Raw genomic sequence first — 26,408 nt, 5'->3', positions numbered from 1 at the left:
ATGTCTTTTTTGAAAAATACAATATTATTTAGTGCATCTAAAATTATTTTATATATAATTGGCAAAGTCTATGATTTGGTATACCTTATGTACAATAGAATCATGTAAAATTGATAAAAGAATCTACTTTTTGCCATTTAACCAGTTTTTAAAACAACAAGTCCTATTTTACATGGAAAATATTAAAACTTGGCTAGTTAGTATTAACCCTTTTTTTATGTTATACAAGTAACATGTTTTGTGCGTCTAGAATTGTTTTTTAGGTGCTTAAAAAGACTATGGTTTGATATAGTTGATACACAGGAAATTTGATGTTTCTATAAAAACCTCTGTCATTTTTAACACAGTTTCTTAGTTCCTCATAATATGCGAATTATACTGTTTTTAGATAATAAATACAGGTTCTTCTTCCTTAAAACTTATTGAAACAACAGTCGGTTTGACTATGTAAGTCCTGATGTGTTTTTTCTTGTTTGAGTATTGCTTCTAGTATTTTCCAATGTAAATAACTGTGTGGCTGAGGCCGAAACTATGGTTAAGATCTTGAATATTATTTTATGTGCCAGATGGAAATGGGCCGTAAATAGTGTTAATCTCGAATCAGTACGGACCTAAAAAGGAAATAGTGAAATGAGTATGAGTTATTGAGAACGATACGCGGTACTATAGAAATGAAGATATGAAACTCACCTCAGGTTGAATGTAACAGCGTGCAGAGAGAGTGAGGAACAACTGCTGAATGTCTAACGCCAACCAGCCGGCTCAGCTGTAAGGCGGGGCGTATTATGTAGGGGAAGGGGACGCAGGAGAGGTTGCGTTCGCATGTGCCTGTGTGTCAGGGGGGCGTGGACTTTGCCGGGGATAGTAGGCTAGCGCGCTACGTAATATTTTATATACGGATTGATTTTTAGGAATTTTTAAACTGTTAATTAATGAAATGAGCATGTCAAATAAAATTGTAGGTTTTTCCGAAATATCATTTAGATTGTAATTGGGATTATAATATTGATCTAAAGTAATGTAACATTGCTCTGTTAGGTCTAGGAGTGGGCCTTTATTTATTGTTTCGATGATGTCCAAGTCCTTGTTGATACCGTAAAAATTGTGTTTGTATTCCTGTATGTGCTGACCTATTGCCGAAAATTTTCTATATTTTATGGCATTGACATGTTCATTGTATCTGATATTAAATGATCTCCCAGTCTGTCCAAGGTAAACACTGGTACAGTCGTTGCAATGAAACCTATATACACCTGATCTATCGAATGGGTTTTTTATATTAACCGATTTTGAGTTGTAAAAAATATCTAAATTTCTATTATTGGTTTTGAAGGCAATATTGACATTTCTTTTTTAAAAAATATTGGTTAAACGGAAAATGTCAGAGTTAAAAGTAAAAGTAGCATATGTTTTTGTTTTGGGTGTTTCTTTTTGTAATTTAGTATTGGGTTGATGTTTAAATTTATTTATTATGCGTTCTATAAAACATTTGTTGAAGCCATTATAAGATGCAATTTTGCGTATAGTGTTGAGTTCTTTTTTACGTTCTATATTGGACATGGGTACATTAAATGCTCTCTGTATTAAATTATTGTATGTAGCTCTTTTATGACTAGGAGGATGTTCAGAATCGTGTTTGATGGTCGTGGCTGTATGTGTCGGTTTTCTGTATATTTTGTATTCAAAAGAGGATGGGCGCCTGGTAATAGTTAGATCTAAAAAATTTAGGGTTTTATTGCTCTCAGATTCTATTGTGAATTGTATATCATTATCAATGTTGTTGAGATGTATTAAGGTGGAAGGGGCGTCGGTAGTGCGTTGATCCATTATTATAAATGTATCATCTATAAATCTGGCCCAGAAGGCTATATTATTGAATGTCTTATTATTTATGATTTTAGTGTGTTCCAGAAAATCTATATAAATGTTAGCTAAGATACCTGATGCCGGCGAACCCATTGCTAGTCCGTCCTGTTTATAACCTCCTGAGTCCCGCGTTACCATTTTTTTGTAAGATACTGATTTTCATGAATTTTTGAGGTTAAAATAATCACAGAATATTGAGAATGTGCTTACCAAAATGTTACAAATATCAGTTGGGGAAGGGGGGACTGTCCAGTAGGCTGGACATCAGGACCTACTTTGGTCAACATGGGGATTGCTTGTGGAACATCACAGAAAAAAAAACCATTAGATTTCTTTATAATTACATTGCCATCAAATTTATTAAGTACAGATTACAGCCTCAGCTACTCATTTAAGTAAAAATTAAAGAGTAAAATTAAATTAAAATTAAAATTAAAAGTAAAATTTAAGTAAAAATGTAAAAAATACGTTTGATATTCTAGTATCGTTGACTTCAGCCGTCCAGTTCTTTCTAGGTGTGAAACTCCAAGAAGCACTGACGTTCTTTGTTTATGCAAAGGAATATATCACAGGCTACACATTTGAAACGGGTTTTACCTGTGCAATTGTAATTGCGGCACCTCATGAATTGTTGACTATTTTCTACAGCACATATTGGAAGGTGCTTGTTTCCTGTCAGTCGGCTGTCTTTCGTTGGGATACATCTGGGAAGTTTTCTTTTCTTTTCTACCGGACGCTCATCTTCATCGCTGGAGCTCTCAGGAAGAGGAAAATGCCGTGGGTTATCACGTTTCCGGTGTTCAACTTGGCCAGTAGAACCGGTTGACAGTGATTCACCGATGTAAATCTTAAAATGGAGCAGATCCATGATATCGCAGCGCCTTGTTCCCATTGCTTCTTGATCCATTTTATAAAGAATCCATAAATTGACTATGGCAAGATCTATGAAATGCCAGAACACCCTAACTGGCCACTTGCGTGTTCTCATAATGATCCTATAGAAAGCGATCATCCGATCACAGAGATCCACTCCGCCCATACTATGATTATAACTTGGTACTGTTTTGGGACATGGAACAAGGATGTACTTCTTTTCTCTCTTGTCCCACCTCCGGATATACTGCAGAGGCTTTGCTCCAGTCGCAGAGGAAGCCATCAGAACAGATCTATTGTCCATCCATTTCAAAATACTAATACTGCCGTCTTCACGTACAAATTCATCATAGCTTCCCCTTCCTCTTTTCTGCAGGGCTTGATCGGAGGATAACTTCAGCTTCAGGTCCTTTTGGAGTCTATTTGCTTGAATTGTACCTGTAGCATAAATGCCTCGGTTTAATAGATGTTCAAGAATAGGAACTGAAGTGAAGTACCTATCAAAATACAATACGTGCCCTCTATTTAAATTCTCTGTGAGCTTAAGTACAACAGAGCCTCCTATTCCGTATTCCTGATTAGGCTTCCCATCTGGCCAGGTATTTGTTCCTTGATAAATAAAGAAATCAAGCACAAGACCCTGCGGTGATGCTAAAACATAGTTCTTCAGTCCTACAGGGTTAGGTTTGCCTTTAACGTACTGTTTCAACTTTGTTGTGCCACTAAACAGAATCATTTGCTCGTCAATACTTAGGTTCATGCAACGGGGTAATTTGTTACAGACATTTTTCACTACATCAATAACTGGCTGAACTTTCCAGAGTCTGTTTTCTTTTCTCACTTCATCCGTAACAGCAAGATTGTCCACAAAATGCAAATAATTTCTTAGTCTGTAGAATCTATCCCTGGGTATTTGTACTACAGCAGGAATTCTCAAATTTGGACGATAATACAGTCTAAGTCGTGGCAGCTTCAAGACACCAGTAATGATATGAGCTCCTACTAGCATTTTGTACTCTCCTGCTGTTGCTCTCAAAGGCTTGGAAACATTGTCCTGAAGGGCTCTTCTGTTGCTCTGATCTGCTACAAGGTTCCAGAAATCATCATCAAAATACTCATTAAAATAGTCAAGAGGTGTCCAATGGTCCCGTCCATTTACTTCCCAGTCAAGGTCCTCTGCGCAGTTAGGAGTGGGATTGAAATCTTGTGCTTTCCATTTTAGTTCCCTGGATTTTTTGATTGGTTTATTCTGATTCTGAAATAAAGAAAGTAGAATGCCTAATTAGTCTCAAAAGTCCTCCATCATAATTACTCATATGTTCAATATACTGATCAATACAGTAAATAATTTACCTCACAAGGAATAGCGTCGCGTTCTGAATGGGGACTTGAATCTGAACTTTCCGAATCACTGTCTGATGACATAGGTTGGAATTCATCTTCATTGTCATCAGATGATGCACCTTCAAGATCACTGTTGTCCAGTGCTTGTAAAATCCCCTCTTCCGTAAGTGGTGCCTCATGGCACACGCCTAAGAAAAAGAATAATATTTGTAACTAAGGTTATGTCTCACATGCACATTACAATAAAAAGTCGATTGTTTATCTTATTATTAGAGTTTACTGATGTCAAAAATAAGGCAACAATTGATATTTTAAAACACAGGTAGCATATCAAACCAGCAGAACCAGCAGAATGCCACATGTGTAACAACAGATTTTAAGCCTGTAATGATCATGGGACCAAGTTAAAACCTGATGTCCAGCCGGCTGAACAGGAACATTCAAAGTATATATTTCAGATAATTTCAACGAAATTCAAATTTCAAAATACATGAAAGTGTAGCTAGAGGTCTTAAGAATGATATTTAACTACATAAGTAATTCAAATAATAATAAATAATTGTCTAATGTGCATGTTTATGTACTTACCCGCCTTCACCATCCTCTCTGCTGTAGCCATGTTGATTTCGACAGGGGTGGCAACTGTTGAAACCAAAATTAAGTTGAAATGTTTTTTTCCCATTAACAGGGGAAGTCATGGAATACCTATATATGGCTACAAGGAGAATTCAAGTAGCAGGAAGTGTGATATATGTTTTTAAAAACTGTCCAGCCGACTGGACACCAGGACTGAGGAGGATAAATTACTTTGTTGAAAATGAAATAATTATTATTAGTTAGGAACTTCAAGATTAGTATGAAATCATCTATTTCAAGTTGACTAAGTTTGCTGTGAGTGCGCAAATTTTTTAGAACGATTGGTATAACTTTTTCAGGTTTGATGTTGGCGTACATATTGGTGATATCGAATGAATGCATGGTATGATGTGCCTGTAATTTGAAATTTTCTAGTTGCTTAATTAGCTCTGAAGTATTTCTTATTGATTTCTTAGCTTGAAATGTATAATGCTTGCTTAAAAATTGTTGTATAAACTGAGCTGTTTTGTACAGAGGGCTAGGTCTGAAGTTTATTATGGGGCGTATAGGAACACCATTTTTGTGTATTTTAGGTTGTGCTTTTACTGTTGGTAGACTGGGGTTCATATTAATTAATTTGTTCTTTTCGCTGTCAGTAAAGAGGCATGTTGTATTTTTAAGAATTTGTTTAAGTTGTCTTTGAATAGATTGCGTTGGATCTTTATCTATGATTGTGAAGGTTTTGTCTGTAAAGAAATTCTGTGTTTTTGTAATGTAATCTGTTTGGTCTAAAACAACAGTGGCGTTACCTTTATCTGCTTTTGTGATGACAACATTTGAATTTTTTATTTTGTTTTTAAGTTGACAGATCTTTTTTCTATTTTCAAGCTGGGTTGTGTTAAAATCTATAGCTGGTGTGCTAAAGATGTTTTTAATTTGTTTTTTAGCTTCATACCTGACTTCGTTTTGAATGTCTGTAGGCATTTTACTGATGGCTGCTTCTGTTTCAATAATTAGTTGTTTAGCCTTATTGGCGATGTTGTAATTAGGCCAATTATGTTTAGGTCCTTTGGAGAGCATTATTATTTCTTCTTGGTCGAAGTTAACTTTTGATAGGTTCACAAATGGCTGATGAAATTGGGCTAGATTTTGAGGTAGACTTTGAGTTTGTATATTATGTAAGGATGTGTTTCTAGATGGTGCTTTGTTCGAGTTGGTTTCATTGAGAAGAGTCTGGAACTTTCTATCTAGCGTGTTTTCTTTTTGGGAAAGTATTTTATTTAATGCATTTTGTACTGTATTTTGGAAAATATTCCACTGTACAGCTGGTAATAATTTAGTTACTTCGAGATGAGTTTCATATAATCGGTTATTTAAAAAGGATTTTTTCTTGTGTAGAAATTTCAATTCGTTTTGAAGCCAAAGTTTATTGGTTTTTTCCTGTACCTTTCTTTGATGTGTTGAAACATACTTCCTGTTCTTTAGAAATTTTGGAGTTAATTTGTTTGCAATACACTTTTTAATAAAGTTAATATCCTTGCTCAATTTCCCTATTTTAATACATAAGCTCTTATAAAGATAGGCTTTTCGTTTTGCTTGGTAGGCAGACTTATTTAGTATTAAAAACTTCATTTTTTGTCCGTATTGACTCAAGATTTTACAATGCTTAGTAAAGCTAAAGGTTCCACCTATTCAATAAGTTATCGTAATGGTCTATTTAGAACATCACATATTTATTTAACTTATCATAAAATACATCTTTGGTACCGGTTTCGGCAATCCACTATGCCATCATCAGCCATTGAGTTTTTTATAGCAAGGAACATTCAAAGATTTAAAAATATGCAATAGCAAGTCCTATTCTTACATGAAAAACATTAAAAATATAGCTAAATAGCATAGGCCCATTGTACTATACAAATTAACATGTCTTTTTTGAAAAATACAATATTATTTAGTGCATCTAAAATTATTTTATATATAATTGGCAAAGTCTATGATTTGGTATACCTTATGTACAATAGAATCATGTAAAATTGATAAAAGAATCTACTTTTTGCCATTTAACCAGTTTTTAAAACAACAAGTCCTATTTTACATGGAAAATATTAAAACTTGGCTAGTTAGTATTAACCCTTTTTTTATGTTATACAAGTAACATGTTTTGTGCGTCTAGAATTGTTTTTTAGGTGCTTAAAAAGACTATGGTTTGATATAGTTGATACACAGGAAATTTGATGTTTCTATAAAAACCTCTGTCATTTTTAACACAGTTTCTTAGTTCCTCATAATATGCGACTTATACTGTTTTTAGATAATAAATACAGGTTCTTCTTCCTTAAAACTTATTGAAACAACAGTCGGTTTGACTATGTAAGTCCTGATGTGTTTTTTCTTGTTTGAGTATTGCTTCTAGTATTTTCCAATGTAAATAACTGTGTGGCTGAGGCCGAAACTATGGTTAAGATCTTGAATATTATTTTATGTGCCAGATGGAAATGGGCCGTAAATAGTGTTAATCTCGAATCAGTACGGACCTAAAAAGGAAATAGTGAAATGAGTATGAGTTATTGAGAACGATACGCGGTACTATAGAAATGAAGATATGAAACTCACCTCAGGTTGAATGTAACAGCATGCAGAGAGAGTGAGGAACAACTGCTGAATATTATAATCCCAATTACAATCTAAATGATATTTCGGAAAAACCTACAATTTTATTTGACATGCTCATTTCATTAATTAACAGTTTAAAAATTCCTAAAAATCAATCCGTATATAAAATATTACGTAGCGCGCTAGCCTACTATCCCCGGCAAAGTCCACGCCCCCCTGACACACAGGCACACGCGAACGCAACCTCTCTTGCGTCCCCTTCCCCTACATAATACGCTCCGCCTTACAGCTGACCCGGCTGGTTGGCGTTAGACATTCAGCAGTTGTTCCTCACTCTCTCTGCACGCTGTTACATTCAACCTGAGGTGAGTTTCATATCTTCATTTCTATAGTACCGCGTATCGTTCTCAATAACTCATACTCATTTCACTATTTCCTTTTTAGGTCCGTACTGATTCGAGATTAACACTATTTACGGCCCATTTCCATCTGGCACATAAAATAATATTCAAGATCTTAACCATAGTTTCGGCCTCAGCCACACAGTTATTTACATTGGAAAATACTAGAAGCAATACTCAAACAAGAAAAAACACATCAGGACTTACATAGTCAAACCGACTGTTGTTTCAATAAGTTTTAAGGAAGAAGAACCTGTATTTATTATCTAAAAACAGTATAAGTCGCATATTATGAGGAACTAAGAAACTGTGTTAAAAATGACAGAGGTTTTTATAGAAACATCAAATTTCCTGTGTATCAACTATATCAAACCATAGTCTTTTTAAGCACCTAAAAAACAATTCTAGACGCACAAAACATGTTACTTGTATAACATAAAAAAAGGGTTAATACTAACTAGCCAAGTTTTAATATTTTCCATGTAAAATAGGACTTGTTGTTTTAAAAACTGGTTAAATGGCAAAAAGTAGATTCTTTTATCAATTTTACATGATTCTATTGTACATAAGGTATACCAAATCATAGACTTTGCCAATTATATATAAAATAATTTTAGATGCACTAAATAATATTGTATTTTTCAAAAAAGACATGTTAATTTGTATAGTACAATGGGCCTATGCTATTTAGCTATATTTTTAATGTTTTTCATGTAAGAATAGGACTTGCTATTGCATGTTTTTAAATCTTTGAATGTTCCTTGCTATAAAAAACTCAATGGCTGATGATGGCATAGTGGATTGCCGAAACCGGTACCAAAGATGTATTTTATGATAAGTTAAATAAATATGTGATGTTCTAAATAGACCATTACGATAACGTATTGAATAGGTGGAACCTTTAGCTTTACTAAGCATTGTAAAATCTTGAGTCAATACGGACAAAAAATGAAGTTTTTAATACTAAATAAGTCTGCCTACCAAGCAAAACGAAAAGCCTATCTTTATAAGAGCTTACGTATTAAAATAGGGAAATTGAGCAAGGATATTAACTTTATTAAAAAGTGTATTGCAAACAAATTAACTCCAAAATTTCTAAAGAACAGGAAGTATGTTTCAACACATCAAAGAAAGGTACAGGAAAAAACCAATAAACTTTGGCTTCAAAACGAATTGAAATTTCTACACAAGAAAAAATCCTTTTTAAATAACCGATTATATGAAACTCATCTCGAAGTAACTAAATTATTACCAGCTGTACAGTGGAATATTTTCCAAAATACAGTACAAAATGCATTAAATAAAATACTTTCCCAAAAAGAAAACACGCTAGATAGAAAGTTCCAGACTCTTCTCAATGAAACCAACTCGAACAAAGCGCCATCTAGAAACACATCCTTACATAATATACAAACTCAAAGTCTACCTCAAAATCTAGCCCAATTTCATCAGCCATTTGTGAACCTATCAAAAGTTAACTTCGACCAAGAAGAAATAATAATGCTCTCCAAAGGACCTAAACATAATTGGCCTAATTACAACATCGCCAATAAGGCTAAACAACTAATTATTGAAACAGAAGCAGCCATCAGTAAAATGCCTACAGACATTCAAAACGAAGTCAGGTATGAAGCTAAAAAACAAATTAAAAACATCTTTAGCACACCAGCTATAGATTTTAACACAACCCAGCTTGAAAATAGAAAAAAGATCTGTCAACTTAAAAACAAAATAAAAAATTCAAATGTTGTCATCACAAAAGCAGATAAAGGTAACGCCACTGTTGTTTTAGACCAAACAGATTACATTACAAAAACACAGAATTTCTTTACAGACAAAACCTTCACAATCATAGATAAAGATCCAACGCAATCTATTCAAAGACAACTTAAACAAATTCTTAAAAATACAACATGCCTCTTTACTGACAGCGAAAAGAACAAATTAATTAATATGAACCCCAGTCTACCAACAGTAAAAGCACAACCTAAAATACACAAAAATGGTGTTCCTATACGCCCCATAATAAACTTCAGACCTAGCCCTCTGTACAAAACAGCTCAGTTTATACAACAATTTTTAAGCAAGCATTATACATTTCAAGCTAAGAAATCAATAAGAAATACTTCAGAGCTAATTAAGCAACTAGAAAATTTCAAATTACAGGCACATCATACCATGCATTCATTCGATATCACCAATATGTACGCCAACATCAAACCTGAAAAAGTTATACCAATCGTTCTAAAAAATTTGCGCACTCACAGCAAACTTAGTCAACTTGAAATAGATGATTTCATACTAATCTTGAAGTTCCTAACTAATAATAATTATTTCATTTTCAACAAAGTAATTTATAAACAGGACGGACTAGCAATGGGTTCGCCGGCATCAGGTATCTTAGCTAACATTTATATAGATTTTCTGGAACACACTAAAATCATAAATAATAAGACATTCAATAATATAGCCTTCTGGGCCAGATTTATAGATGATACATTTATAATAATGGATCAACGCACTACCGACGCCCCTTCCACCTTAATACATCTCAACAACATTGATAATGATATACAATTCACAATAGAATCTGAGAGCAATAAAACCCTAAATTTTTTAGATCTAACTATTACCAGGCGCCCATCCTCTTTTGAATACAAAATATACAGAAAACCGACACATACAGCCACGACCATCAAACACGATTCTGAACATCCTCCTAGTCATAAAAGAGCTACATACAATAATTTAATACAGAGAGCATTTAATGTACCCATGTCCGATATAGAACGTAAAAAAGAACTCAACACTATACGCAAAATTGCATCTTATAATGGCTTCAACAAATGTTTTATAGAACGCATAATAAATAAATTTAAACATCAACCCAATACTAAATTACAAAAAGAAACACCCAAAACAAAAACATATGCTACTTTTACTTTTAACTCTGACATTTTCCGTTTAACCAATATTTTTTAAAAAAGAAATGTCAATATTGCCTTCAAAACCAATAATAGAAATTTAGATATTTTTTACAACTCAAAATCGGTTAATATAAAAAACCCATTCGATAGATCAGGTGTATATAGGTTTCATTGCAACGACTGTACCAGTGTTTACCTTGGACAGACTGGGAGATCATTTAATATCAGATACAATGAACATGTCAATGCCATAAAATATAGAAAATTTTCGGCAATAGGTCAGCACATACAGGAATACAAACACAATTTTTACGGTATCAACAAGGACTTGGACATCATCGAAACAATAAATAAAGGCCCACTCCTAGACCTAACAGAGCAATGTTACATTACTTTAGATCAATATTATAATCCCAATTACAATCTAAATGATATTTCGGAAAAACCTACAATTTTATTTGACATGCTCATTTCATTAATTAACAGTTTAAAAATTCCTAAAAATCAATCCGTATATAAAATATTACGTAGCGCGCTAGCCTACTATCCCCGGCAAAGTCCACGCCCCCCTGACACACAGGCACATGCGAACGCAACCTCTCTTGCGTCCCCTTCCCCTACATAATACGCCCCGCCTTACAGCTGAGCCGGCTGGTTGGCGTTAGACATTCAGCAGTTGTTCCTCACTCTCTCTGCACGCTGTTACATTCAACCTGAGGTGAGTTTCATATCTTCATTTCTATAGTACCGCGTATCGTTCTCAATAACTCATACTCATTTCACTATTTCCTTTTTAGGTCCGTACTGATTCGAGTTTAACACTATTTACGGCCCATTTCCATCTGGCACATAAAATAATATTCAAGATCTTAACCATAGTTTCGGCCTCAGCCACACAGTTATTTACATTGGAAAATACTAGAAGCAATACTCAAACAAGAAAAAACACATCAGGACTTACATAGTCAAACCGACTGTTGTTTCAATAAGTTTTAAGGAAGAAGAACCTGTATTTATTATCTAAAAACAGTATAAGTCGCATATTATGAGGAACTAAGAAACTGTGTTAAAAATGACAGAGGTTTTTATAGAAACATCAAATTTCCTGTGTATCAACTATATCAAACCATAGTCTTTTTAAGCACCTAAAAAACAATTCTAGACGCACAAAACATGTTACTTGTATAACATAAAAAAAGGGTTAATACTAACTAGCCAAGTTTTAATATTTTCCATGTAAAATAGGACTTGTTGTTTTAAAAACTGGTTAAATGGCAAAAAGTAGATTCTTTTATCAATTTTACATGATTCTATTGTACATAAGGTATACCAAATCATAGACTTTGCCAATTATATATAAAATAATTTTAGATGCACTAAATAATATTGTATTTTTCAAAAAAGACATGTTAATTTGTATAGTACAATGGGCCTATGCTATTTAGCTATATTTTTAATGTTTTTCATGTAAGAATAGGACTTGCTATTGCATATTTTTAAATCTTTGAATGTTCCTTGCTATAAAAAACTCAATGGCTGATGATGGCATAGTGGATTGCCGAAACCGGTACCAAAGATGTATTTTATGATAAGTTAAATAAATATGTGATGTTCTAAATAGACCATTACGATAACGTATTGAATAGGTGGAACCTTTAGCTTTACTAAGCATTGTAAAATCTTGAGTCAATATGGACAAAAAATGAAGTTTTTAATACTAAATAGTGGGGGAAAAAGCTAACAGTCTGCATCCCGCATAGGAAACAAATTAGAAGCAAAGTTATGGAAATACAATGCTAGTTCTTGTAAAATATAATATGGGTTAAAACTGACCCTTCCGTACCTCTAGGGCATACCTGCCAACTTTACAAAACAAAAAATCAGGAGATTTAGATATGAAAATCAGGAAAAATCAGGAGATACATTATTGGTCAAAACTGCTTATTCTACGTCTAGCACAGTACAGCACTATGATATATTTATAACACTTATTGTCTCAAAGCCCGACTGTTGCTATACAAAGCTACAATGCTAATAATTACACATCTTTATTCCCTCACAGGAAGTATGTGAGTGAGATGATCGGTCTCTGATAATATTTCCAAAAATAGCATGAATTCATGCTCCACACGTGTGAATCAGTCATGCACTTAGATGCCATTACTTAGCAAATGCACAGATCAGGGCCATCCAGCCAGGGCAGTCAGACTAGCGCTCCTTCCCCTACCACCACCACCACTACAGTGTGGCAGCGAGGAGACCTGAGACAGACGATGTTCGGACCGCGCTGACCAGATACATACCGGTACGTACAGTCTTGCGTCCGACGGCTTTTGTGGGTTTGTTGACATCATATTCATAGGGCTATTTTGCCGTAAAAATATACCGCATCTACAAATCGAGAGGTACTCCGATGTATGGAATATGCAAGAAACGAAATCAAGTGCTAAGTAAAGAATACAGTAATGTGATTTATTCAAAACTGAAATTTGAACATATCTGAGAGGAAAATTCAACAACGTTTTACAGATATGAACAGACAGTACAGACATTGAGTGACTTTTGGTCAGTCGTTTTCACGAGCTTTTACTTTTGGAGCAAACAATCATCTCAAAATTGAGTAGGCCTACAATATTTCTGGACACAGCTATTCTTAAACAACTGCGCAACTTTCTATCGCTTATCGTTGCACGATGTTCACTTTTGGTAAACTTAAGAACCGAAAGGAACACTCAAAAATGCACGTTGAGCCGAACATTGACAGAACTTTACATGCATGTTTATACAAAAAGGGGTATTCTTCTTGCGGAAAGCCGCTGAAAAATTCTTTTAAACTTCGTGACATTACAAAGTGGTCTTTAAGACGAACATTGCACTGCAGTTTACGCAACTCTAATTGAAATAGCTGTGGAGCACTGTCTGCACTAAGAGAAAATGGTCGAACAAATACATCTAACACCGCTTGGAGTTCAGTATTCTGAAAATCTCTTTTCAAACTCTTTTTGTAATTGGTTAATTACCTGCAAATACTCAAAGTCGACACCGTATTTCACTGTTTCAAGCAATGGAAAATGTCCTGTGTTCCTTGCACGCAACTGGTTTTCCCACAAAATCAATTTTCTTTCGAACGCTTGAATTTTTTCCACCAAATCGGAGATAATGTGCTTGTCGCCCTGAAGCGAAGTGTTCAAAGTATTCAGATGGGCAGTAAAGTCACTTAAAGGGGCCAAGTCCGCCACCCACTTAGGATCACACAAAAGAACTTCGGGCCACCCTTTCATGTCATAAAAGGTATCTATTGCATTCCGCAAGCAAAAACTCGATGAAGCACTTCACGTTGCTCAACCATCTTTATTCTGCATGGTACGGGATATCCGGATACTCCGCTTCGATGTCACCCAAGAACTCTGATTTTTTCTTTTGTTACTTGCTTTACGTCGCACCGACACAGATAGGTCTTATGGCGACGATGGGACAAGAAAGGCCCAGGAATGGGATGGAAGCGGCCGTGGCCTTAATTAAGGTACAACCCCAGCATTTGCCTGGTGTGAAAACGGGAAACCACTAAAAACCATCTTCAGGGCTGCCGACAGTGGGGTTCGAACCCATTGTCTCGCGATTGCCAGCTCACAGCTGCGCGCCCCTAACCGCACGGCCAACTCGTGCAGTACTCTTTGAAATGGAGGTGCATGAGTTGATGGGACCGAAGAAAATTTACCATTCGCACAACTGTTCCCATCATGTCTTTAAGCTTGGCGACTTTTGCACAGATTGCCTCCTGGTGTATAAAGCACTGGATCGCCGCCATTAGGGTACTACTGCTCTCAGCCATGTTTAATTTTACATAGCTGAGGAACCCCGTGAGTAGACCACGTAAAGCAGGAGCTCCATCCATCGTTACACTCGTCAACCGCTCCCATTTTAATCCCATTGACTCAAAAACACCCTCCACTGCTTGGAAAATATCGAAACCGATAGTGGTGTCTTTGAGAGCTACTAAGTCTAGGAAATCCTCGGTAACCCGAAGATCGTCATCCACCCCTCAAATGAAAATAAGGAGCTGAGCTTTGTCCACAATGTCGGTTGATTCGTCGAGGGCGATGGAAAATGATACAAAATTTGCTGCCTTCTCCATTAATTGCTGTTCCATATCAACGGACATGTCGTCTATTCTGCGAGCCACAGTTTGTGGAGAAAGAGAGATTTTATCAAATTTCTCAACTAGCTCCATAGGACAAATACATGCCGCCGCATCCATTAGGCACTCCTTGATTACATTTCCTTCCGTGAAGGGTTTCCCAGCTTTGGCAATTCGCGGCGAACATTTGTAGCTTGTTCGTAAAATGGGTCCACCAACCTCTCTCTCCTCAATCATCTGTCAGACAAAAATACGGCAAGTCAAAATTTTAGTATTTTTCAGATAATTCAATCATTTCTTCATTCCCGTTTGTAAACGAGCATTTAAAAATTAAAACAATATTTACAGAACAGTGCTGCTTGAAATTTTCTTTCAATTCTTCCAACTTCGATTGGCAACTGGCGTCTGTCAAATCACCGTAATCATCCCTGTGGTTGGCACTGTAGTGCCGTTCCGAATTGTGCTTCTTTAAAACACATTAAATCTCGGTGGCACACTAAAAATTTGGCATGCCCTTTATAAGCTGTACAGAAAAATGAAATTTCCCATTCTGCTTTGAAGGCTGCTGCTTCACCACTCTTTTTTATGATGTTCAGCCATGACAACTGCGAAACTGATTTAGTTACACGCTGTTAACAAAGCGCATAGGACTAGACTACAGTGACACTACACTATATGTATAGAGTCACTGTAGACTAGACTACGACTGATAGATCGACTGCTCTCTTCGGCGCGACGGGCAGACCGCTCGATCAGCCAGCCAAGCTTCTCCCACCACTACCTTACCCAAAGCGCTCGGAGCACTGGCTTGGAGCGCGGCCAGAGCGCTAGCGCTCGGGGAGCGCTGTTTGGATGGCCCTGGCATAGATTAATATAATGCATCAAGCTTCCGTGCGATTATGCGAAGCGCAATACTATCTGTATCAAATAACTAGCTGATGTACTCGTGCTTTGCTACGGAATTCTCAGAAAGACTGTCCTTACAGTTTTCCCAACTGAAGTGTCAACATAGGTCATTACAGTGATGTCAGTACGAATGTTGCGATTAAAAGCAACGCTGTCATATGAAATATTCAAAAAAATGAAAAACAGCACATTTTCTTACTTTTAACGAAAATAACACGGTGTCGATCTAACAGTTCAAAGTTCCAGAGCTAGAATGACCAGGACGCAGACAGCCGTGAACACTCCTGTGTAATTATTCCGTTTAAGTGTGCACACTGCTCATTCCAATCACTGCCCCAGAGTAGGGATTGAATAGCTGCAATACTATGCTGATCCAGTGTGTTACATACCAGTAGTATCAGAAAATTTATGAACCAGAGGAATAGCATGCTAAAGAAGAGCGAGATCTAACTTCCCTGTTACTTAATGTAGGATGCTAAAAGGTTAGTTTTTTCCACCTATTCAATACATATAAATTTTATAAATTAGGAATTTATTATTGATTCCACTTGAGACATGTTTCGCCCTTCATTGAGGGCATCATCAGTCAAAATATCACCTCAAGGTAAAAAATCAGGTAACTGGTTAGTAGTTGACATGTACAAATTAATACAATTACAAAAATTAAGTATAGGAAATAGTTGTGCAAAAGTGATGGTTGAACATATAGGTTTATAGATGAAAAGTCGGCACCAATGCCTAAAATTACCTTGAGGTGATATTTTGACTGATGATGCCCTCAATGAAGGGCGAAACATGTCTCAAGTGGAATCAATAATAAATTCCTAATTTATAAAATTTATATGTATTGAATAGGTGGAAAAAACTAACCTTTTAGCATCCTACATTCAGTATCTTCAATACGGATAGCAATGATTTTTATCACTTGCAATCCCTGTTACTTTCCGCAAATATTCAGGCAGGCTGTTATACTCAATAACAGTACCCAGCAGTAATCCCATCTATCGGAGATAATGGCAGAAGAATACACAAAGCACATCACATCAAACAATGGCCAATGTAATGTTATTGTTGATCAATTTTATGAGCCTTCTATACTGCAGGCCTTCACATTTAGTTTTCTTCTGACTCTGTGATATTAGAGCATCTAATGTAAAGTGAGTCCTCCTTTCTTTCATGACTCCCTCTTGCGTTATTATTCCAGCGATCGTTCCTTCATGACTTTTTTCTCCATTCTTATAATCATTTTCACAATTTAATTTCATTTTAGTCGGTACACTAAAACTGAATAAGACATAAATAATCGGAAATTGTATTCTCTATTACTTAGTTACGTAGTAATTTTCGATAGACTAAGATGGAAATCAAAAATTAAATTTCTGGCACCTTCCCCTAGACTACCATTTCGAACAGGGTGAATAAAATTATGTATAGCATAGACTGTAGTTCCTTATTCCCCGACATAACATACCGATTTTCATTAAATTCTGTTCTCCCATTTTCTCGTACCTCGGCGCTTATATGGGCTTAGCAACAAAAATCCAAATTCATGAATATCTCTTATCATAGCTGGTACGGTAAAAATGTATAAGACAAACGATACGAAATGCAATAATATATAACTTTAGTTATATAGTATTTATCAACAGTGCCAATAAAAAAATATAAATATTTGAGAATTACATCTTAGGCCTTCCCCTAAACTACCATTTCACTCTGCGTGAATAAAATTATTTATGGCCTAGATTGTAGCAACCTATTCCCCGACTTTATATACCGATTTTCATTAAATTCTCTTCGGCCGTTTTCTCGTGGTGGGCGTACATATGTACATACATACATGCATACAGACAGAAATTACGGAAAATTAAAACTTGCATTTCCCCTTGTTACTGCGGTCACGGCCGGTACGGAGATATTCTTTTTTAATTCTGAGCAATGTGCAGACAAAACTCTCTATTTATATTGAGATAAAATTAGTCAGAATTTTTTCCAAATGGCTCCTAAAATCTCTAGAAAAGTCACTAGTCGTTATCACTGAAATTCTGTCACTAAATTACTAAAAGAGACTCCGTATATAATGACTAGTCTCTAGAATCGTCTAGACTGATGTGAACGAACACGAAAATAGCACGCGAGAATGAGAAATTGACAATCGATATACGCGTCGCGATATACAGGTTTCAATAAACATCGCACATTCGCGCACTAATAAAAGTCGATATTTCGTTTGAAAGCGGCCAATGAGCGAAGGACTTCCGGCCACTGGGGTAAAAAAAAAACTGAAACAGCGGGATTTGAAAACGTCTGAAGTTCACCAAAAAATAAGCTAAAATTGGGAGAAATAATAGCATAATCGGGAGGCGGGAAAAACTGTCGAAAATCGGGAGTCTCCCACCTAAATCGGGAAAGTTGGCAGGTATGCTCTAGGGTAATTGAATTATAGGGGCCAAGTTGTTAGGGCTGGGGCGTCCAAATTTTAATGACAGCAAATAAAGACTAAGTGATGAAAGGTCATACAGTCTGAACGAAATCTAAGATAAATTATGGCACCAGCAGAGTGTTGAATTCATAAAAGGGTCAAAATTGAGACCCCTCCGTCTTTCTAGTGATTATAGTACGAAAAGAAGCAAAGTACAGCGCCGGTCCCGTTCAACAGCCACGCAGACGGGTAGGCACGGGGAGAAGCGAAACGTGTGGCGGAGAACCTATAGGAGGGGGAGGGTAGGAGGTGCAGAGGTGTGGCAGGAGGCAGGCAGTGTGCCGGCTTAGCATTGGCCAGCAGGTATACATCGCTATTCGCTCGGAACTTGAAATGTCGCAACTTTTAGGCCCCTTAGTTAACGCCCTAAAGAATGTTGGCACCCAAAATTGATGCTGACATCTTTTTACGTGTACCTCAATGTGTTTTCCAAGTTTCATCGCGATCAGAGATTTAACCATTGCCAATGTTCCCTCGTAAGGCTTCAATTTGTTTCACCAGAAGTAAACCATAACTGACCACTGTTCAACAATCCATTTGGTACAAGATTCCAACATTTCACATGTGGATGACAAACGTTCTTATAGCAGGACTGTAAAACGCACATACCTTCGGGATACAGGCTGACCGATTGAAGCTCCATGGATCAGATCACTCAGCCTTTTCACACGAAGGCACGATGTCTTCTCTCCCATAACAAAACTGACAGCATCCATAAAATTTGACTTCCCTGCAAAGAAATAACACGTATTTATAGAAAACATAAGTATCAGCTGATAATAGATAAATATGCCTCCGCCTATCTCCACATACAGTTGAGACTGGTTTATGCGTAACTCAGTTCTGCGTAATTCTGTTTTACACATAAATTTCTGTAGGTCCCAGCAAACCTCACATTTGTACATAACCCACTTATTCAGTACATAATTCAGTGTTATACATATTAATGTTTGTTAAATGCAGTTAATTTGTAAAGTTAAAACAAAGACAAGTTAGAAATGAGATACATTAAAGTTAGCATTGGTGGCAGGACTTTATTTGTAAAGTCCGAGGGGTGCAGACAGGTAGTGTAATGAAGGTTGTAGGAAGTGCCCACGCAGCATTTAACTAAAAGAGAAAGATTACAAGACAACTGATCCCCATTTGACCGAGTTAAAATAATGCCACAGATGTATGAATTTCCTGTTGTTACCGAAATGCAGGTGAATTAGAAATGAAGACATGCTCGCAAAAACGGTCTAACCCTCAAAATTAAAAAAAGTGAGTTAGGTGCTGCTATCTATTGAGCAACATGAATAGTAACTATTCCTACATACGCTAATATCAGGAGGGATCATTTAGAGGAAATACAGTAGGTGAAAATTTGAGTGTTTAACCTGAAGGCCTTTGTCAGAATGCAAAAATGGGCTAACCCCTATAGAGCAGAAATTAAATAAGTGTACGCAACATTGCAGGCTTAGCACTAACATTGTGGTGTAGTGTGGTGGTGAACCAATGACTGAAACAACGAATTTGCCGTTTGCAGTGGTAAAGATGACACGTGACATGTTTATCACTGCTTCGCCTTTACTGGATAAGATAACAAAAAGAACAGCCTCTGATTCGAAGCAAAAGGAATTATTAAGCAAGATTACATGTTGTAAAATCAGTAAAGACGATCCATTCAGGTTACTTTTCAAGTACTCATACTCTTCTATTGAAGAGTACGATTCTGTAGATCGCAGAAAAAAGTACCTGGTAGACCATCATTCGGTACTGAACACCTACCATGCAAGTACGACAGACCTAGGCCTGTACTTCCAGCCAAAATCAAGGATATTTTAGACTTGTTGGATTACATACCCCCTCTGTATCATGCATACTACAGAAATCTTGCTTCCAATGCATGTAGTCCCGTTCAAGAAGAAGAAGACGATCCACTTTTTGATATTCCTGATTATGATTAGGTTAAGGTACAGGATTAAGTACCTGTAGGCCAACCTCATTATTGCATTTGTTGATATATTATGTATTATTTGTTTGTAACAACACTTTCCTTATCTATATTTTATAATTTATTGCCAGAATTATTTGTATTTCCCTTCCATTTATCACAAAGTCAGGTAGGTATGTTACAAAACTAACACATGTATATTGAGTATACAACTTCCCTTAAGTCATTTAGCTACTGCATCGCTAGTCTGCAATAAAACAACTTAAAATTGCTATGAAAAGATTTTCCTGAATGTATACTCTGATTTGATGTGCAATACACCAGGTAAAATTAATGCAGTATATTTTTTTGTGTCCCGTTTGCAAAACTTAAATTTTCTCGTTTCAAGCAAAGTGAGGGTTAGACCGTTTTTGCGAGCATGTCTTCAAATGCAATACATTAAAAAAGGCCCTTCGTTCACCAGTGCAACATAACGCAACCCAACTTAAACCCAATTTCTTTAGGACAGTTGTATGAGAGTTGTGTTGCATGTTCTTAGTCCACTGACGTAACTCTCCTGTGACAGTCAAATCAAAAGTTTGTCAGTCTGCTCCAGAATGGCAAGTTGTGCGCTACGTAATCGGAATGTTGTCATTGCGTACTGGTACTTGAGAAGGCTTCAAAGAAGGCAGAATTTTTGGTTCATCCTTTCATTCGTGAAAATCAATAGAGTTGGCTTGAAAACTTCAAGAAGACTAAGAAAAATTCCAAGGATTTTACAGGATGTCCAGGGAACTGTTCACGGAGATGGTTGGAAAACCTGACACAATAATCAGGAAGAACACAAACAGAAGGATTACTTTGAGGTAAGTTGTATTAATTGTAATTATTATATTTTACACAATTATTAAAAATGGTTGAAGTTGTTGAAAAAAGAGAGAAAACATAAAACAGTTCCAAAGTTGTTATTTAAATACCCATTACATACCATAAAACAAAAGGATTTTTCACTACAAATGTTCAAATAGAAGCAGAATTATGGCAAACCATTGTTGAATAAACAAGGGTGCTTTTCCACTGCTTCTACAAGTTGTATACACAACTCCTGCATCACAATCTGAGAAATACAATTCAATTATACAGTGGCGAATTATGAAAAATAGCTCTAGCGTCCGACTTGAGTCGGGCCATGCAACTGACAAGCCAGTCATTTGTGAGTTGGTCGTTCGTGAGTTGATCAACGAGAGCATTACAGTCGCACAGGTGGATGAGAATTGTGCAGTTAACAGAAGTCTGACTATGAAACGACTCCTGTCCAGTGCTCATGTGACCTTTTTTTCTTAGTCGGAATGCAGTTGCGTTGCACCGGTAGACGAACAACCTAAGAGTCAGCATTGTTAACTGCAGATGTTGGAGGTGTGCGGTGGTGTAGCAAAGGTCATGGAAAGTGACATAAAGCTAAAGTGGGATGATTATGAGAAATAAGTTTCAGACATAGGATATTCTTCTGTTTTAACAGTAAGCAAGTTACAAAAACTAGAAACATTAAAATGATGCTGAAAACTGATATTTGCCATACTGAGTTATAAAAACTGATTCTATCAATATCAATTTACTGCACATCGTTGTCATTCAGTAATGGAGAATGGAAAAAGTTACACACTGGACGAGAGAGTAAAATTTATACAAGAAGCGGACAGTAAACCACATAAAACTGAAATAGCTGGAGATTTAGGAATTGCTTAGGCCTATACCTCACTTTGCACAATCACTAGCAAAAGAAATGCTATTTTAGCCAATTTTTAAAAATTGGGAGAAAATCAAAAATACTGATTAATAATAATACAAACCTGATACTGTATATTAAAAGAATCAGAAGTACAAATTACATTAACTTATATCTCTAAAATAACCTGTCACCAAGCGAGCTGACCGCATGGTTTGGGTCATGTAGCTATCAGCCTGCATTTGGGATATAGTGGGTTCGAACCCCACTGTCAGCAGATGTTGGGGCTGTACCTTAATTACAGCCACGGTCGCCCACTCCTAGCCCTTTCCTAACCCACTGTCACCATAAGAATTATCCGAGTTGGTGCGATGTAAAGCAAAATAATAAAAAAAGTCCTTTAATCTTATTTCTGAAAAGAGAGAAAATTAAATAAAAACTGATTTGTCAATAATTCTTAGTTATAAGTAACACCTGCTCTTCACCTTGATATACCACTAACATGAGACTTGCATATCTAAACACTTCCAAATTCCACTAGACTGAGCCAGGGTAGAACCTGGCATATTGAGTCAGAAGGCCAGTGCCTCAACCGTCTGAGCCACTCAGCCTGGCCAGGAGTTAATATTTGTCTTAATACACATCTTCATCTACAAACAACATATCACACTACCAACTGCCACAAAAATATGCAATAGTGAATACTTCGCATATGGTTGGCAATAGGAAGGGCATACAAACGTAAAACTGGGCTCAATCCACAAAGCGCAAATCGCAAGTAATTGTGAAGACCATGACGAGGAGGTAGACGAAGAAGAAGAAGAAGCGAACTTTACTGACAATGTCTAGTGCTATTTCCGGCACTAAAAGCCATACACCATTTCATCATCAGTTACTTTCTACCCAGTTTGTTTTCATATGGTGTATACCAATTACTGAAATGCACTATGCTGATGATACCGCAACAATTTCAAGGATTCGTATAGACACTTTGGCCTCACCATCAACGCCAAAAAGACCAAGGTAATTTCTCAGCCTGCACCAGGGACTCATCATCATCATTTCTTCGCTCCAGCTAGCTGGGTGCGGTTGTGTACGAGCCTCCAAGTTTGTCCTGTCCAGCCACAGGTGTTGTTCATATATGCAACGCCAGTTTACATCTCTGATTTCAAGGTCCTTGAAAATCTGCTTCTCCCAAATATGAGGTCTTCCTCTTGGTCTCTTTCCAGGAACACTGCGGTCAATGTATGCTCGAGGAATCCTATGGGGATCCATTCTTTTCATATGACCTTACCATTGTAATCTCTTTACTTCGAGGCTCTCCAGCAAGGTTCTTTCCAATCAAAGCTGCAGTCAGATATCCACAATTTTTTAGACAAGAATGGAGGAACTTCATTTCTGTTACCTGAAGACGACTCTTTGTTGATCTAGTAAGTGTTGCTGCTTCAGACCATACTTCAATATAGGTAGGCCCTATCAGATACATTTGGTATAAACTGATCATGGAAATTAACGGAAATGTTTCGTCCCAAAGTATTTTAGGTGCAGCGTAACAGAATGTGGAAGCTTTTTGGATCCTGTTGCTAATCTCTTGATGTATGGTATTGTCCGAGGACAGAACACTACCTAAGTACTGGAAGTTGTCTACAATATCCATCTCATCTCCAATTCTTAGATGATCAGTTGGAGAATTTCTACGTCACCAAGCCAACTGTCTTGGTTTTCCTGATTTTAAGACCTAAGGTTGTAAAAGCTTCATGCCAAAGATCTAGTCTACCTTGTACTTCCCCTTTCGTCTCAACCCATACCATTACATCATCAGCAAAAACCAGAACATTAGTTGTTGGATCCTTTCTTTTAACTGCTTTTAAAAATTCATCCATCCTGGACCTGGACACACTCTTGGTTTCATCATACTCATGCTATGATGTCATCAGGCACTTTCTTATGTCTCAACATTCTCATGTATGACTGCATGGTACATGGTCATATGCTTTCTCAATGTCCAGAAAAACAGTTAAAAAGTTTCTGTCAGTAATTCTCACAAGAGTATTCTGGTGGCAAAAATGACGTCTAGAGTTGATCTATCAGGTATAAATCCATGTTGTTCCTCCTCCAAGTACAGGTTCAACATATTTTCTAATCCTGCTCTCAAGGATGGATTCATAGATTTTGAGGCCATGTGACAGCAGAGTTACACCTCTGTATTGGTGATGGGACATTCGATTCATTTGATTCCGTTCATATTACTGAATCTATACAGTGATCCGATTCACAGCACATTAAGAGTTACCGCTCCTACTGCATCTGTGTAGTATGTACTGGTAAGACAGCAGCGACAGCATTCAGTGCTCACTGCTGCCATTTGGTCTTCATACTATGAACTCCTTTCTTACAAAAAAATGCTAGTCATGCTAATACATCAAATGTTTCTGGCGACGCAGGATGCGAAAGACCTGGGATTAGGAAGGTAGCAGCCATGGCTTTAATTAAGGTACAGTCCCAGCATTTCTTGGTGTAAAAATGGGGAAACTACGGAAAACCATCCTAACGGCTGCCGACAGTGGGATTCGAACCCACCATTCCCCAAATGCAAGCGCATAGCTACGCAATACTAACCGCACGTCCAACTCGCTCAGTCATTTTTGAAAATATGTATTTTTCTATCAGCAGAGGATTTTTTTTAAATCGTCATATTTTGTACAGGCTACCCGAGATGTACAGTATCCCACTGGTTTTCTTACTGTCCACATATACCAGGCGAGTTGGCCATGCGGTTAGAGGCACGCAGCTGTTAGCTCGCATCCAGGAGATACTGGGTTCGAACCCCTGTCGACAGCCCTGAAGATGGTGTTCCGTGGTTTACCATTTTCACACCAGGCAAAAGCAGGCGAGTTGGCCGTGCGGTTAGGAGCGTGCAGCAGTGAGCTTGCATCCGGGAAATGGTGGGTTCGAACCCCACTGTCGGCAGCCCTGAAGATGGTTTTCCGTGGTTTCCCATTTTCACACCAGGCAAATGCTGGGGCTGTACCTTAATTAAGGCTACGGCTACTTCCTTCCCATTCCTAGGTCTTTCCTGTCCCATCGTCGCCGTAAAACCTATCTGTGTCGGTGCAACGTGAAGCAAATAGCAAAAACACCAGGCAAATGCTGGGGCTGTACCTTAATTTGGCCACGGCCGCTTCCTTCCCATTCCTAGGCCTTTCCTGTCCCATCGTCGCCATAAGACCTATCTGTGTCAGTGCGATGTAAAGCAAATAGTAAAAAAATACTGTACACATATGATTGATGTCTTGTGCAACGATGTGACATACGACCTGAGAGAATACCGAGCCGTTCCTCCCAATATAAAACAGGTACTTTTGAGTGGTCATGAGCATGACTCATAGTGATAGGGCAGACTAGAGTCGAGTTTAATTAATTGTCAAATGTCAACTAAGTTATAATACTTTGCTTTTTTGTTTTGTTTTTGCTTTTCTAGTTGCTTTACGTCGCACCAACACAGATAGGTTTATGGCGACGATGGAATACGAAAGGCCTAGGATTTAGAAGGAAGCGGCCGTGGCCATAATTAAGGTACAGCCCCAGCATTTGCCTGGTGTGAAAATGGGAAACCATGGAAAACCATCTTCAGGGCTGCTGACGGTGGGATTCGAACCCACTATCTCCCGGATGCAAGCTCGTGGCCGCGTGCCCCTGACCGCACGGCCAACTCGCCCGGTAGTTATAATACTAAGATTCATTAAACTAACAGTGTAATCTAATAGCCTATCTACAAACTAGCTACTTTAGAATTATGTTTTGACTACCTTTTTAACACTCCAAATAAATCCATCTATTATTTAAACCTCCCTGTAAGAAAAGGACAGTGAATGCAAGTGGGTATTATTTTCAAATGAGCTGAGCTCAAGAGTCCATTATAGCATACGATTCTTTCAGTGTACCATGGCTCTGTATGTATTGCTTCAGAGGAAATTCGGCTCCCCGCCAATGTCCAATGTAAAAAATGTATATAGGAAAATATAGGAAATAGCATCATTTTAAGGACACTTCCTCTAAAGCATTGATACTTTGCCATTATATGAATTTTTCATCTAAACAGTGTTATGTGGCTAAAGATGTTTATAATACATGAAACATGTACCACTTGTAACCAATAAGTTGCCTTAAGCAATTTAGTGTATCGACAAGGTGGAAAATAAAAAATACTTACTTGTGAATCTGTGTAAGTGCGATACAGACCATGAAGCTGATTTTATGTAATGTCCAGTGTGCCGATAAGGACCTGTGTGTATCTTGTGTCACACTGAGCCGTGCTTCCGCATGATTCTTTCGGTGTGCCATGGTTCACTGTCACGCTGCTGCGAAAGCTCAGCTCGCTGCCAACGTCCAGTGTCCCGCTAGCGAGCCGTGAGTGCGCCACTCAGCAATGTCTGCTTGGAGTAAGTCGAATCGTGTGCCGTGAGCTCGCTGTTCCTGTGAATCGATTCACTCGGACACTTGAATGAATCGATACACTGCTTCGAATCATGCATTCAGTAACCAACATTACTCTGTATTTGGTTCATTTCTTCCTATTACCTTTTTTCAGCAATGGCATGATAATTTCCTGGATCCAGTACTTGGGTATTATGTTCCAAA

General features: G+C 37.2%; 1 protein-coding gene across 1 annotated transcript in view; it reads right to left on the bottom strand.

Moving 5' to 3' along the window:
• Positions 1 to 26,408, bottom strand: part of LOC136883333 (structural maintenance of chromosomes protein 1A) — a 224,974-nt gene that overhangs the window by 184,654 nt on the left and 13,912 nt on the right. The window contains exon 2 of the mRNA XM_067155569.2: positions 18,739 to 18,859. Within this exon, the coding sequence (XP_067011670.2) occupies positions 18,739 to 18,859 (121 nt within the window). The remainder of the gene's footprint in view (positions 1 to 18,738; positions 18,860 to 26,408) is intronic.

This window comes from Anabrus simplex, chromosome 11 (genome assembly GCF_040414725.1).
Source record: "Anabrus simplex isolate iqAnaSimp1 chromosome 11, ASM4041472v1, whole genome shotgun sequence".
In the NCBI taxonomy this organism is placed as follows: domain Eukaryota; kingdom Metazoa; phylum Arthropoda; class Insecta; order Orthoptera; family Tettigoniidae; genus Anabrus; species Anabrus simplex.
The sequence above is the reverse complement of the archived record's forward strand: the minus strand, read 5'-3'. Positions and strand labels throughout refer to the sequence as shown.